The sequence below is a fragment of the Cynocephalus volans genome, chromosome 4, assembly GCF_027409185.1.
Source record: "Cynocephalus volans isolate mCynVol1 chromosome 4, mCynVol1.pri, whole genome shotgun sequence".
Classification (NCBI taxonomy): domain Eukaryota; kingdom Metazoa; phylum Chordata; class Mammalia; order Dermoptera; family Cynocephalidae; genus Cynocephalus; species Cynocephalus volans.
In genome coordinates, this window is record NC_084463.1 from 153,922,417 (window position 1) to 153,935,432 (window position 13,016).

The following is a 13,016-nucleotide window of genomic DNA, read 5'->3' on the forward strand; positions in this document are numbered from 1 at the left end:
GAACATAGGTTGAGTTATGGTTAAGTATAGTTTAACAACAGAGACTGGTAACAACAGTGAAATTACAAAGTGACATTCCATAATGCAATTTGCAAAAGGTTAAGTTGATCCACCAACCAAAGCTTGTTCTTAGCAAATATGGTGTTTTCCTACAGCAGTTTCCTCAGTATTTTTACATAACAATAAAGCAACTTTCTTAACATATCAATCAGTAGGTTAACCTGCTCCAAGGGCATCTGTTCTTGAAAGCCAGCAACATTCCTGTGTTAAAATTCTATATCCACAGCAGAGACTTTAGCCTGGGGAAAGTTTCCTGTCTTTTGCAAGCTTAACATTTCTGTATGTAATTTTAAAAAGTTAGGTTAAACCTGAAACTACAGGGCTTTGGAAACTAGACCCAGGGAAATACATTTCCTTTTAAATGTTAGTACACTCCACACTGCAGTAATTTCAGAGGCTTCAGTATTCAGATATTGTCAATCCTGGTACCCCAAGAAAACTTCTTGACATCTAATTGTCCCCAGCTAAGTAGCTCACCCATTCCTGCACAAAACCTTGTGGTGAAGGGGCCATTTACACCTGTTCCTAAGCTGGCATGAATTCATTTCTATACACATTTATGTCTCCTAAAAACTGAGAGAGAGACATAATAGCTTTTTGGAAAATGGATGCAATATCTTTTTCTCCCTTGAACTTTATGCTTGAGTATTTGGATTTTATTCTGTAAGCAAAGGAGAAGTATGAGGGGAGTTCATAAAGTTTATGGAAAATGAAATTAAAAGATAAAAATAAAAAATATAAACTTTATTTTTCAACATAGTCTCTGTCAAGTTCAAGAAACTTTTGTAAGTGATGATACCAGCTATTTAGTCCATCCCTAAAGATCTGTGGGTCCTGGGAATTTAACACTGTCATGCAGAATTTTTTACATTTTTACCTGAAGAAACATGGGTGCCCTTTAAAGACTTTTTCAAGATTAGGAAATAAGAAGTCAGAAGAAGCCAAATCAGGACTGTAAGGTAGATGCCTAATGATTTCCCATGGATACTTTTGCAAAATTGCCCTTGTTTGATGAGAAGAATGAGTAGGAGCATTGTCATGGTCAACTCTGGTGAAGTTTTCCCAGGTGTTTCTCTGCTAAAGCTTTTTCTAACTTTCTCAAAACACTCTCAGTCTAAGCAGATGTTACTGGTCTTTGGCCTTCCAGAAAATCAAGAAGCGGAAAAGCCATGTTTCATCCTTCTGTTACAGTTCTTTAAAGAAATGCTTCAGGATCTTGATCCCACTTGTTTAAAATTTCCATTGGAAATTTTGCACTTGTCTGTAGCTGATCTGGGCACAACAGTTTTGGCTCTTCAAGTAGGAAGTTTGCTCAACTTTAATTTTTCAGTAAGAATTGTGTAAGCTGAACCAGTTGAGGAGTCTCTGGTGTTGGCTACTGTTTCTGCTGTTAATTATTGGTCCTCTTCAGTTAGAGCACAAACAAGATTAATTTTTTCCTCACAGGCTGGTGTGGGTGGTCTGCTGCTGCAGGCTTCATCTTCAACATTGCCTCGTCCCTTCTTAAAATGAGTTGTCCATTTGTAAACTGCTGATTCCTGTTGGCATTTTTGTTGTCCACATAAACTTTCTGCAAAGCATCCATGACTTCACCATTCTTCCACCCCAGTGTCACCATAAATTTGATGTTCTTGATTCAATTTTAGCAGAATTCATGTTGCTCATTGATAGGGGCTCTTTTCAGACTGGTGTCTTATCCTCAGTGCCTTAAACTAGATCCTGTCCAGACATGTTATAGCAAATTTGTAGGAATTTATTTGGTGCAGAAAAATTTTGAAATCCAGGTGTAGTTTTTTCATCATACACATTTTCCATGATCTTCTTGACAATCCCTCATGTTTTTAGATTATATCCTGTGTTACTTAGGAGGAGAGAGTCAATTTAGACTTCATTGAGTTACATATTCATGTTAAAATGCCTAGGACTATGTTTTTCAATATGGTAGCCACTAACCATATGTGACTATTTAAATTTAAATTCAACCTAACTAAAATGAGATAATAAAAATGTGAATAATGCAGATCTTTAATTGAATTAACCACATTTTGAGTACTTGGTAGCCTCATGTGGCTGCCATGTTAATTAATGCAGGTGTAGAATATTTCCATCATTGCAGAAAATTCTGTTGGAAAGATTTAGTTTGGGGCACCACCTACAGAACTATAGTGTAAAACTTCAAACTTTGTGCAGGGAGAAATGGAATGGGAGGTCGGGGGGGGGGGGGAGTTGATCTAAAAGAAGGCAACAAAACAAGGTAATATAAATCTAGAAAAAGCGAGAAAAATAAAGGGCATCAAAAAAATGATAGAAATGAATACAAAAAAAATATCCGATTAGTTATCTTGCTGATTGCATGAAAGATTTTTTAAAATTTATTTATATTATATAAAATAAAATTCAGTCTTTTTGGTGTACAATTCAATGGCTTATGACAAATGCCTACGCTCATGTAACCACAACCAGAATCAAGATACAAAACAGTTCCATCACCTTAAATAATTTCTTTGTGCTCCCTCCTTGTCCTCCATGTACCCCAGTCCCTGGCAACCACTAATCTGTTCTTCATCGCTCTAGCCTTTCCCACAATGTCATGTAAGTGGAATCATACAGTGAATCAAACCTTTTGAGTCTAGCTTCTTTCACTTATAACACTGCATTTGTGATTCATTAATGTTGTATGCATTGGTAGCTGCTTTCTTTTTATTGCTGTAGTATTTCGTTGTATGAATGTATCAAAATGTGTTTATTCATTCATCCACTGAAAGACATTTGAGTTGCTTCCAGTTTGGGGATTTTATGAGTAGAACTGCTGTGAACATTTGCATACAGGTTTACGTATGAATATTAGTTTTCACTTCTCTTGTGTTCATACCTAGGAGTGGGATTGCTGAGTTATATGGAAAGTGTATGTTTAATATCACAGGAAATTGACAAAATGTTTTCAAAGTGGCTGTATCATTTTGCATCCTCACTGCCAATGCAGGAGAGTTCCAGTTGCTCCATATACTTGCCAACACATGATATTAAAAGTTTTTCTGGGCTGGCCCGTGGCTCACTCAGGAGAATGTGGTGCTGGTAACACCAAGGCCATGAGTTCAGATCCCTATAAAAGGATGGCCAGTTCGCTCACTGGGTGAGCGTGATGCTGACAACACCAAGTCAAGGGTTAAGATCCCCTTACTGGTCATCTTTTTTTGAAAAAAAAAGTTTTTCCAGTTTTATTCATTCTAATAAGTGTGTAATGGCATCTCCTTGTTGATTTACATTTTGCTAATGACTAACGACTTCAGAATTTTTTCATGTGTTTATTCATACCATCTATATATCTTCTTTGGTGAAATGTCTGTCAAAATATTTTGACCATTTTTATATTGGTTTGTTTCTTTATGGTTGAGTTTTGAGAGTGCTCTGTATATAACTTGGAAAGAAGTTCTTAGTTATATTATTTTTCTTGTAATATTTGAGGATATTTTATTTCAGTCTGTGGCCTGTCTTTCTATGTCTTCATACTGTCTTTGGGGAAAAATGTTTTCAATTTTGATGAAATTCAGTTTATCAGTTTTTTTATGGAGTGATTGTGCTTCTGTATTTTATATCAGAAAACTCTTTGCTAAGTCTAAGACCACAAAAAAAATTTTCTTCTGGAAGTTTTATAGTTTTAGGTTTAAAACTATGGTTCATTTTTAGTTCATATTTTTGTATCGTACAGGATAGGCCTCAAATTAGTCTGTCTATTAATTAGCTAATTTTTCTGTTTGCTTTGCATATGGCATCTAGTTGTTCCAGTATGATTTGTTGAAAAAGTTACCCTTTCCCCACTAAATTTTCTTTACACTTTTGTTAGAACTTCATTGAACTTATGTGTCTGGATTTATTTCTGGACTCACTATTCTGCTTCATTGGTCTATTTGTATATCCTTTCACTAATACCAGGCTGTCCTGATTGCTGTAGCATGATAATAATTCCACAAATCAGTCAGTGAAAGTCCTCTAACTTTGTTCTTCAAACTTATTTTGGCTATTCTCGGTTCTTTCCATTTCTATATAAACTTTAAACTCACCTTATCAGTTTCTGTATAGAGCATGCTGACATTTTATTGGAATTGTATTCACTCAATAGATCAGTTATGGATGACTGGACTCTTAGGAATATTGAGTCTTCCAATCCTGAACACAATATATCTCTCCATTTATTTAGGTCTTGTTTTATTTCTTCTAGTATTTTTTTAGGATAAAAATCTTGAATATCTTCTGTTAAATTTTTCCCTAAGAGTGTCAATGTTTTCTGATGTTATTAAATTTTTCCCTAAGAGTGTCAATGTTTTCTGATGTTATTGTAAATAGTATTTTTTTAAGTATCTTTATGATTGTTTGTTGCTTGTAGCCTGCAACCTTGCTAAAATCACTTATTATTTCTGGTAGCTTTTTTTTGTAGATTTTATAGGGTTCTCTACATAAATTATCATATCATATGTGAATTAAGATAATTTTACTTATTTCTTTCTAATATGAATGCCTCATTTCTTTCTCTTCTCTTATTGCACTGGCTAGAACTTCTACCACAGTTTTCAATAAAACTGGCAAAAACAGATATCCTAGCTTTTTTCTTAATTGTGGAGAAGGCATTCAATTCTTTACCATTAAGTATGATGTTGCCTGTAAATTTTTCATGAAGTTGAAGAAGTTCCCTTCTATTCCTAGGTTGCTGATCAATTTTATTAGAAATCGATGTCAGGGTTTACCAAATGCTTTTTCTGTACCTATGGAAAGGGTTGGATTTTTTTTCTTTTTGTTCCTCTAATATGGTAAATTACATAGATATATTTTCAAAAGTTACAACAACCTGCATTCCGGGTATTTACTTCTCTTGGTCATGATTTATTAGTTTTTGCATTTATGTTCATAAGGATTTTAGTTTTCTTTTCTTGTAATGTTTTGTCTGTATATTGTAGAGCTAATTTTGCCCCATTGTACAGACAAAACACTTTTCAGTATTCTACTCAATACCTCATGAATTATGATGTTTTCTTATGTCTGGTGGGAACAGCAGCTATTCCCAGCCCTGTGCAGTCTCCAGGGATTGGTGCTCTAATCTTTCTTTTTCGGTAGCTGGTTCACCTGACTTGGGTGATTTTCCCACATGCATGTGATGATCACTACTCATCTGAAGACTCAGAGGGGCTCTGGCAGTCCTCTTCTGCCCTTCAAAAGCTAAACTCATGGCTTCCCAGGACTCTTAGTTCCTTCTACTCAGCTCAAACACTAGTGAGCTTTGCCTGGATTCTCCTCCCTGCACTGTGGCCTAGATTTCTTTCCAGTCATATGGTTTGAATCATTTTTTTCTGTTTCTCAAGGGTCACTGTCCTTTCTTGCCTAATACACAATGTCTTGGAAACCATTTCATATATTTTTTCCATTTCTCTAGGTCTTTCAGGTAGGAGTATAAGTTGGGTCTATGTTGTTCCATCCCAGCCAGAGTAGAAGTTTGGGATGTTGCTTTTTGTATTCTTTCTAGATGTTTTAATTTTAATCAGTGGGCATAATAGGCAATAGTAAGCTCACTTCATCTTGGCTGCCTAGTTGTTATTAAACATTAAATATCAACATACCAGAAAGAGACTAAAGGCTTCTTAACCAGATTAAGGGCAACTTCGAAACTCCTACAGGAAACATCATGTTAAATAATGAATCATTATAAGCATTTTCTTTATAATCAGGGAGAACAGAGAAATGCTCACTATAGCTGCCTTTGTTTAGCTGCTGAGTATATAATTACCATTGCTTTATACTATACTAGTAATTCCAGCCAGTGAAGTAAGATTAAAAAAAAATAAGTAAAATACAGTATTTAAGGATTGAAAGAAGGGAACAAAATATATTCATAGAATATTCACAAATGATATCATTGCCTATTTTGGAATCCAGAAAGAGCTATAGATCAAATATTAGAATAATTATGATTTCGCAAGTTGAATCATATACATATACACACATACACCATTGGAACATAACAGAGAGAGTAGAGACAAACCCACAAAACATATTAAAATATCTTTGTATTAGTCTGTGCTATGGTCTGAATGTTTGTGTTCCCCTCTCTCAAAATTCATATATTTAAATCCTAACTTTGAAGGTGATGGTATCAAGATTTAGGGCCTTTGGGAGGTGATTAGATTATGAGGACTTCACCTCATCTATTCTGTCATAAAAGCCCAGATAGACCAGGACAGTTTGCTAGGGTTACCCTAACAAAGTACCACAGACTGTTTGGCTTAAACTACAGAAATTTATTATCTCACAACTCTGGAGGTTCAAAGTCCAAGACTAAGGTGTCAGCAGGGTTGGTGACGCATGAGGATTTTGAGGAAAAATCTGTTCCAGGCCTCTCTCCTTGTCTTGTAGACGACCATTGTTTTCCTTTGTCTCTTCACATTGTCTTCCCTCTGTGCATGTCTGTCTCTATGTCAAATTCCCTGTTTTTATAAGGATATCACTCATACTGGATTAGAGACCCACCCTACTGTAGTATGGTCTCATCTTAATAATTACATCTGCAGTAACCTCATTTCCAAATAAAGTCACATTGTGAGGTGCTGGAGGTTAAGACTTCAACATATGAATTTTGAGGAGACACAGATCAACCCATAACAATTGTATATGGCAAAACTGGCAGTACAGATCTGTTGCTTTGCCTCCCACAGGTTTGTCACCCCTTTACCCCTGAGTAACAGAGCTGCCAAAGATTACTCAAAGCCCATCTCTTCTGAGCAGTGAGAAGCCCTGGAAAGGGGTTAATCTCCCGGAACCCTCAAGAGTGAGGTGTTCCTTCCATTTGGGAAATTAACCATGAATTGAGGTTCTCTTCCTGCATTTATTCCCCAGACGAGGAAGTTACAGGAAGAGAACATAGGTGGGGTTTTTGCTAAGTACAGTTTAACAAGTTTAACAATAGACATTCCATAATGTAATTTTCAAGAAGTTAAGTTGATCCACCAACAAAAGCTTGATCTTAGCAAACATTCTCTTCTTACAGCAATTTCCCAGTATCTTTACATATCAATCAGTAACCTGTCTGTCTTTGATCCAGCAACCTTGCTGTGTTACAATTCTTTATCTTACAACAGAGACTATAGCCTGGGGAAAATTTCCTGTCCTTTGCCAAGTCAGTATTTGAAACTGCAAGGCTTTGGAAAACCAGGCCTTGTGAAGTACATTTGTTTTATGCATACTTCACACAGATCAATGGAGGAAAGATAAAAAATCCAACTAGTAGGGTTGGAATAATGAGATATGTATGTAGGAAAAATAAAATTAAAAAGTGATACCTACTTCAAACCATACAGAAAACATAATTCCCAATTAAAGACATAAATGGGAAGAGCAAATCCTTACAATTTTTAGAAAAAACAATGGAATTATTTTTATCCTATGAAAGATGTTCTTATGACATAAAAAGATTGTAAATTTGATTTCAACATTAAAATTAAGAACAAATTATGTTAAGTGAAACAAGTCAGGCACAGAAAGAGAAATAACACATGTTCTCACTTATTTGTGGGAGCTAAAAATAAATAAATAAATAAAAACACAAACAAACATAGAGATGGGGGTAGAAGACACAACAATCACAACAATTCCTTGAACTTTTTAAGACAAGTGTAGGGGGGAGGGGAGAGAGGGAGGGGAGAAGAGGAACGGGTAAAGGGTCATGAAAAGTGACTACTTTTCATGTATATTGAGAAGTTAAAATAAAAAATTAAAATAAAATAAAATAAAATTATGAACTTATATTTTTTAATGACACCTAATGAGAATCAAAAGTCAAGCCATAACCTTAGAGAATATATGTTTAACACATAGGATAAACAATTGTGTCTAAAACACATAAAGTAGTTCCAGAATCAATAATGAAAAGAAAAATAATCCAACAGAAACATGAGCAAAAGACATGAACAGGCATTTTATAGGCTGAAGCATGAAAAAGGATTCAATCCCCGTTAGTAATTAGGAAGCTACTGTTCTAACCATCAGTAAGATGCCATTTAACACCCACAAGGTTAGCAAACATTAAAAGTTGGACAATACCAAGTTTTGATGAAGATGTAGAATAATGATAACCCATTTCCCACTGTTCAAAGTGCAAGGTGGTACAACTATTTTGTAAACTAATTAGACAGTATATTGTAAAGGTATGCATTTATCCTAAAGTTGAGAAATTCCACTTTTATGTCTATACCTGAGAGGCATTCTTGCACGAGTGCACCAGGAGACATTCTCAAGGATACTGATAGCAGAACTGTGTCACTATTTTTAGTAGAGAAAACCCAGAAACAAGTTACATGTGCATAAACAGTTAATTTCTTCAGTGGATTCTATTTAACTGTGAAAGTGAATATAAAATTCCATCAACTAGGATGAACCTCCAGAATGTAGTGAAACATACTGGAGGCCTGTAATGATTTCTAATATGCTATTTCTTAAGCTGGATGGTAGATACATATATGTTTATTATTGTATAAAATACAGTATATGTCATATACCACCTTTGCATATATAATATGTTTCATAGTTTAAAAAAAACATGGTATAAAGAGATAAGATAAAACGAGAAACTGAGGATGATTTGCAGGTGCTAGGTTGGGTGGCTGAGTGGGTGATGACACTGTCAGATTCAGGAAACACAGAAAGAGGGGCATGGTCAAAAGTAAGTTTTATGGAAAAAAAGTAAGTTTTATGACTTTTTTTTTGAAGGAGTTGAGGGTGAAATGTCTGATGTATCCAAGAGTAGATGACAAACAGGCAACAAAATATTAATATCTGGACCTCAGAAAAGAGGACAGTGCTTCAGATTGTGCAATAAGTAGTTGAAAACGTGAAGGAATAAGAGAGCACCAAGAGAAGAAACTCGCTATTCCTAAAACCCAAGCTCATTCCATTGCACCTGTCTATTAAATCAACCAAACCCAACTGTCCCTCCTGATTTTACACTCTCCAGACTTATTCCTCTATCCATATGGACTGGATCCAATGCTTCAGATTTCACAATGATTCTCATCTAAGTTATTTTGACTCCTATGGTATAATATTTTTCACTTCTGCCATTGTTTTTTATTTCTGTTGCTATTATATTCTCAATATATTGTTCCCTGGACTACTACCAACTGATTTTATATGTATATGAATATGTATATTTATTTATATGTATATATATATGTATATATATATATATATATATCCAGTGTATATATATTTATATATCTCCAGTCATGTGATTTATGAGTCATTTTAATATATTTCCTTAGTGCTGTTGAAACCATGTACAGAATAGAAACTAAATATGTGTTTAAAGGGAATTTTTGAAAGGTAATGTTTCACATTTCCAGAAGATATATTAAATAAGTCCATCTTCACTAATAAGTAAATAAATGCAGGTTTTTATTTTATTTATTTTATTTTTATTATTTTTTATTTTTTTAAAGATGACCGGTAAGGAGAGCTCAACCCTTGGCTTGGTGTTGTCAGCACCACGCTCAGCCAGTGAGCCAACCGGCCATCTCTATATAGGATCCAAACCCGTGGCCTTGGTGTTATCAGCACCACACTCTCCCGAGTGAGCCACAGGCCAGCCAAAATGCAGGTTTTTAAGATAGCCAAATTTAATGGAATTTCACCTATCAATTGGCAAACATTTAAAATAGTAATACTGTAATTCTTCTGAGTCCACCGTAACATTGATCTCCTTGGGCAGGGGGGGAAAGGGGGCAGGGTGAATTGATACAACTTTCCTGGAAAGCAGTTTGGCAGTGTGTGTGTGTGTGTGTGTGTGTGTGTGTGTGTGTGTGTGTGTGTATATAGTGAAATATGTTTATATCCTTAGTCTTAGTATTTCCACTGTTGTAAATATGACCTAGGGAAATATTCAGATGTGGAAACAAAAATGTTATATGTAGAGGAATGTTTGTCATATTTACAGTAGCAAAAACTGGAAACAATCTAAATATCCAGGGATAGAAGAATGGGCTAAAAATTATTGTACAGTGAAATATATAGCTCCTCAAATTGTGTTTTCAAAGGTTATATAATGATAGAAATCACTGGCAGATTGCTGAGAGAAAAACAAACTCAAATGTAGCATAGTTTTTAAGAAATATAAGATTTATGTCTGCATATAAATTAATAGAGGCAAGTAAAACAAAATGTAGAATGATTATCTCTGATGACGAAATATAGTAATTGGTTTTTTCCTCCATTATTCATTAGCCATTATATTACCCAATTTTTATTCAGAATATCTATTAGTTTTATCATTAGAAAAACATGAAACATACTATTAAGAGAGATTTTCATTAAATCTTCAATCTTTTTTTTAAGGATCCTGCCACGAAGCAGACAGGTTCTGGCACACCTGTTGATCACTGTCTGTCTGACATAAGAGAGCGCAGCTGTACTCCTAAGCTTAGAAGTGAAGTCAACAAGCGTGAAACAGCCCTTGAGATTCAGAATCTAAATTTGGACACCAATGAAGAATGTTGTTTCACCTTTAATTTCAAAGAAAGATCCAGGAAATCAGACCGTAGGGAGTTTACAGTATATGGTGAACCAGATGAGAATATCTACTCAGCTCTGAGAGCTAATGAAAATTTCAGTGAAAGAAGAGAGAAACATTTTAATAAGAACATTATTGTTTATGAAGAAAACACAATACGAGGATATTTAAATTTAGGAATGCCTCTCAAATGCCTGCCTAGAGGTTCTCATTTTGAAATAACATTTGGTCAAAGAAAGAGTAGCCAGGAAGGAGATGATCAGATGTTGCGCCAGTGTGAAAATCCAAACACTGAATGCGTTCTTTTTCATGTCATTGCTGTTGGGAAGAGGATAAAGACTATTCTTCAGATCAGGGAACTTCATGAACAAGGAAGCACGCTTTGTGTCTACGCCTTAAAGGGGGAGACTATCAAAGAAGCCCTGTACAAGGATGGCCGATTTCGGTCTGACCTAGACGAATTTAAATGGGAACTAATGGAAGGTCATAAGAAAATTTATGGAAAACAGTCCAGGGTGGATGAAGTATCTGGAAAAGTCTTAGAAATGAGCATTTTTAAAAAAGACGTTGACAGGAAAGGTATCAATAAGAAAATTAAACAGAAGAGTGAAAGAGCCTCTGATGAAGTCAGTCCCTGTGGCCTGATACAGTCTAAGAACAAGGTCGACGAATCACAGAGAGATGGAGAGTGTGAAGATGGAGAACACAACAGAGAAAAATTTCTCCCACGTCAAAGTCTGGGGAGTGACATTAAAGTTAAAACTTACCGGACAATGTACAGGCTTAGAAATTATTACAATAGTAGTTATGGAAGAAAATATAGGAAGAATTATGGAAGAAACTCTCAAGCTAGACGGAGGATCCATCTGGGTAGGGAATATACTATTAGTGCAGATGTCAAGAAGGAGGTAGCTAGTCTCTTAGAGAATATAAGACAGTTGGACAAAGCCATGATGCGTCAATATCCGAATTTTAATGAAGAGACACGTTGGATGAGAGAGTATTTTCAGGAAGAACAGAAGAGAAAAAAAGTGTCAACATGTAAACAATTCAACATGTATAAAAAGTACTTTGGAAAAGTCACTGGAAATTCTTTATCAGTTGCAACCTGTGAACAACTTACCTACCTGAGTAAGTCAGTGGGGTTTATGAAATGGGACAATAATGGAAATACAGGCAATGCTACTTGTTTTGTCTTCCGTGATGGTTATATTTTCACCTGTCGACATGTTGTACATCTTATGGTAGGTGAAGGCACAGATCCACGTTTGTGGCCAAATATAATTAGTGAATGTGCAAAGGTAACCTTCAATTATAAAAAGTTCATCCCTACTGATGACAATTGGTTTCGCATAGAGCCATGGTTTGAAGTATCTAATGAAACTCTAGATTATGCCATTTTAAAACTAAAAGAAAATGGAAATGCATTTCCTCCAGGCTTATTTGGACAAATTTGCTCTCAACCACCTACGGGTTTGATTTACATAATTGGTCACCCAGAAGGCCAGATCAAGAAAATAGATGGTTGTGCTGTGATTCCTCTACATCAGCGGTTAGGAAGGTATCCAGAGCAAAGTCAAGCTGAGTTGGTAGAACTCCATGCTGCCACTTATAATGTCGTCCCTATGTTTACCCAAAGAAGTTTTCTATCAGAAGTTTGGAGCACACGCACACTTAGTTACGACACTTGTTTCTCTAGTGGGTCCTCTGGCTCCCCGGTGTTTAATGCATCTGGCAAATTGGTTGCTATGCATACCCTGGGGCATTTTTATCAACATGGAGTTGAAGTTTATGCCGTTATTGAATTTGGCTATTATATGGATTCTATCCTTTGTGATATTAAAGAGAAAAACGAGAGCTTGTATAAATTACTAAATGAAGAAAAAAATGAGAACCACAACGAAGAGAAAAATAACAAACAAGAGCCATCACTTCAAGATCAAACTGAACCCATGGAATATTAGGAAAAAGATGCTGTCTTCAAGAAAATATGCCAATAATGTAGAGTATTGAGAGCTCTTTCCTTACAGTATAATAAAATTTACTTCTTAGAAAACTTTTAGAAAGTTATGTGGATGTGCAAAATCCATGTTAGAGCTTAAATACATACTGGGGTATTTTTTCCTCATTGGCTTTTTTTTCTTTATTTGAAGTATTCTCAAGCCTCACTTAATATGCTTAGTTCATTTATATACCCACAAAGAATTTGGTATTTGCCGTTCTAAATGCTCAGAATGGTCCATCTTTATAACTAGCAAGATGATTCTTGTTCTTTACTGTGGTTACTAGAGGTGGGAAAGGGGGAGGGGGAATGGGGCTAGTGAGAAATTGTTAAAGCATCACAAAGTATAATCACGTTTTGTCACGATGAATATACTCATTATCCTGATTTGATCAGCACATATTGTAC

The 13,016-nt window shown here is 35.3% G+C and overlaps 1 protein-coding gene across 1 annotated transcript; it reads left to right on the forward strand.

The window, feature by feature from the left end:
- The first annotated feature begins 8,716 nt into the window (after positions 1-8,716).
- FAM111B (FAM111 trypsin like peptidase B) lies at positions 8,717-12,570 on the forward strand. Its single transcript, XM_063095108.1, has 2 exons — positions 8,717-8,764; positions 10,432-12,570. Exons 1-2 carry the CDS (start codon positions 8,717-8,719, stop codon positions 12,568-12,570), a joined length of 2,187 nt encoding a protein of 728 aa, XP_062951178.1.
- The last annotated feature ends 446 nt before the right edge of the window (positions 12,571-13,016 follow it).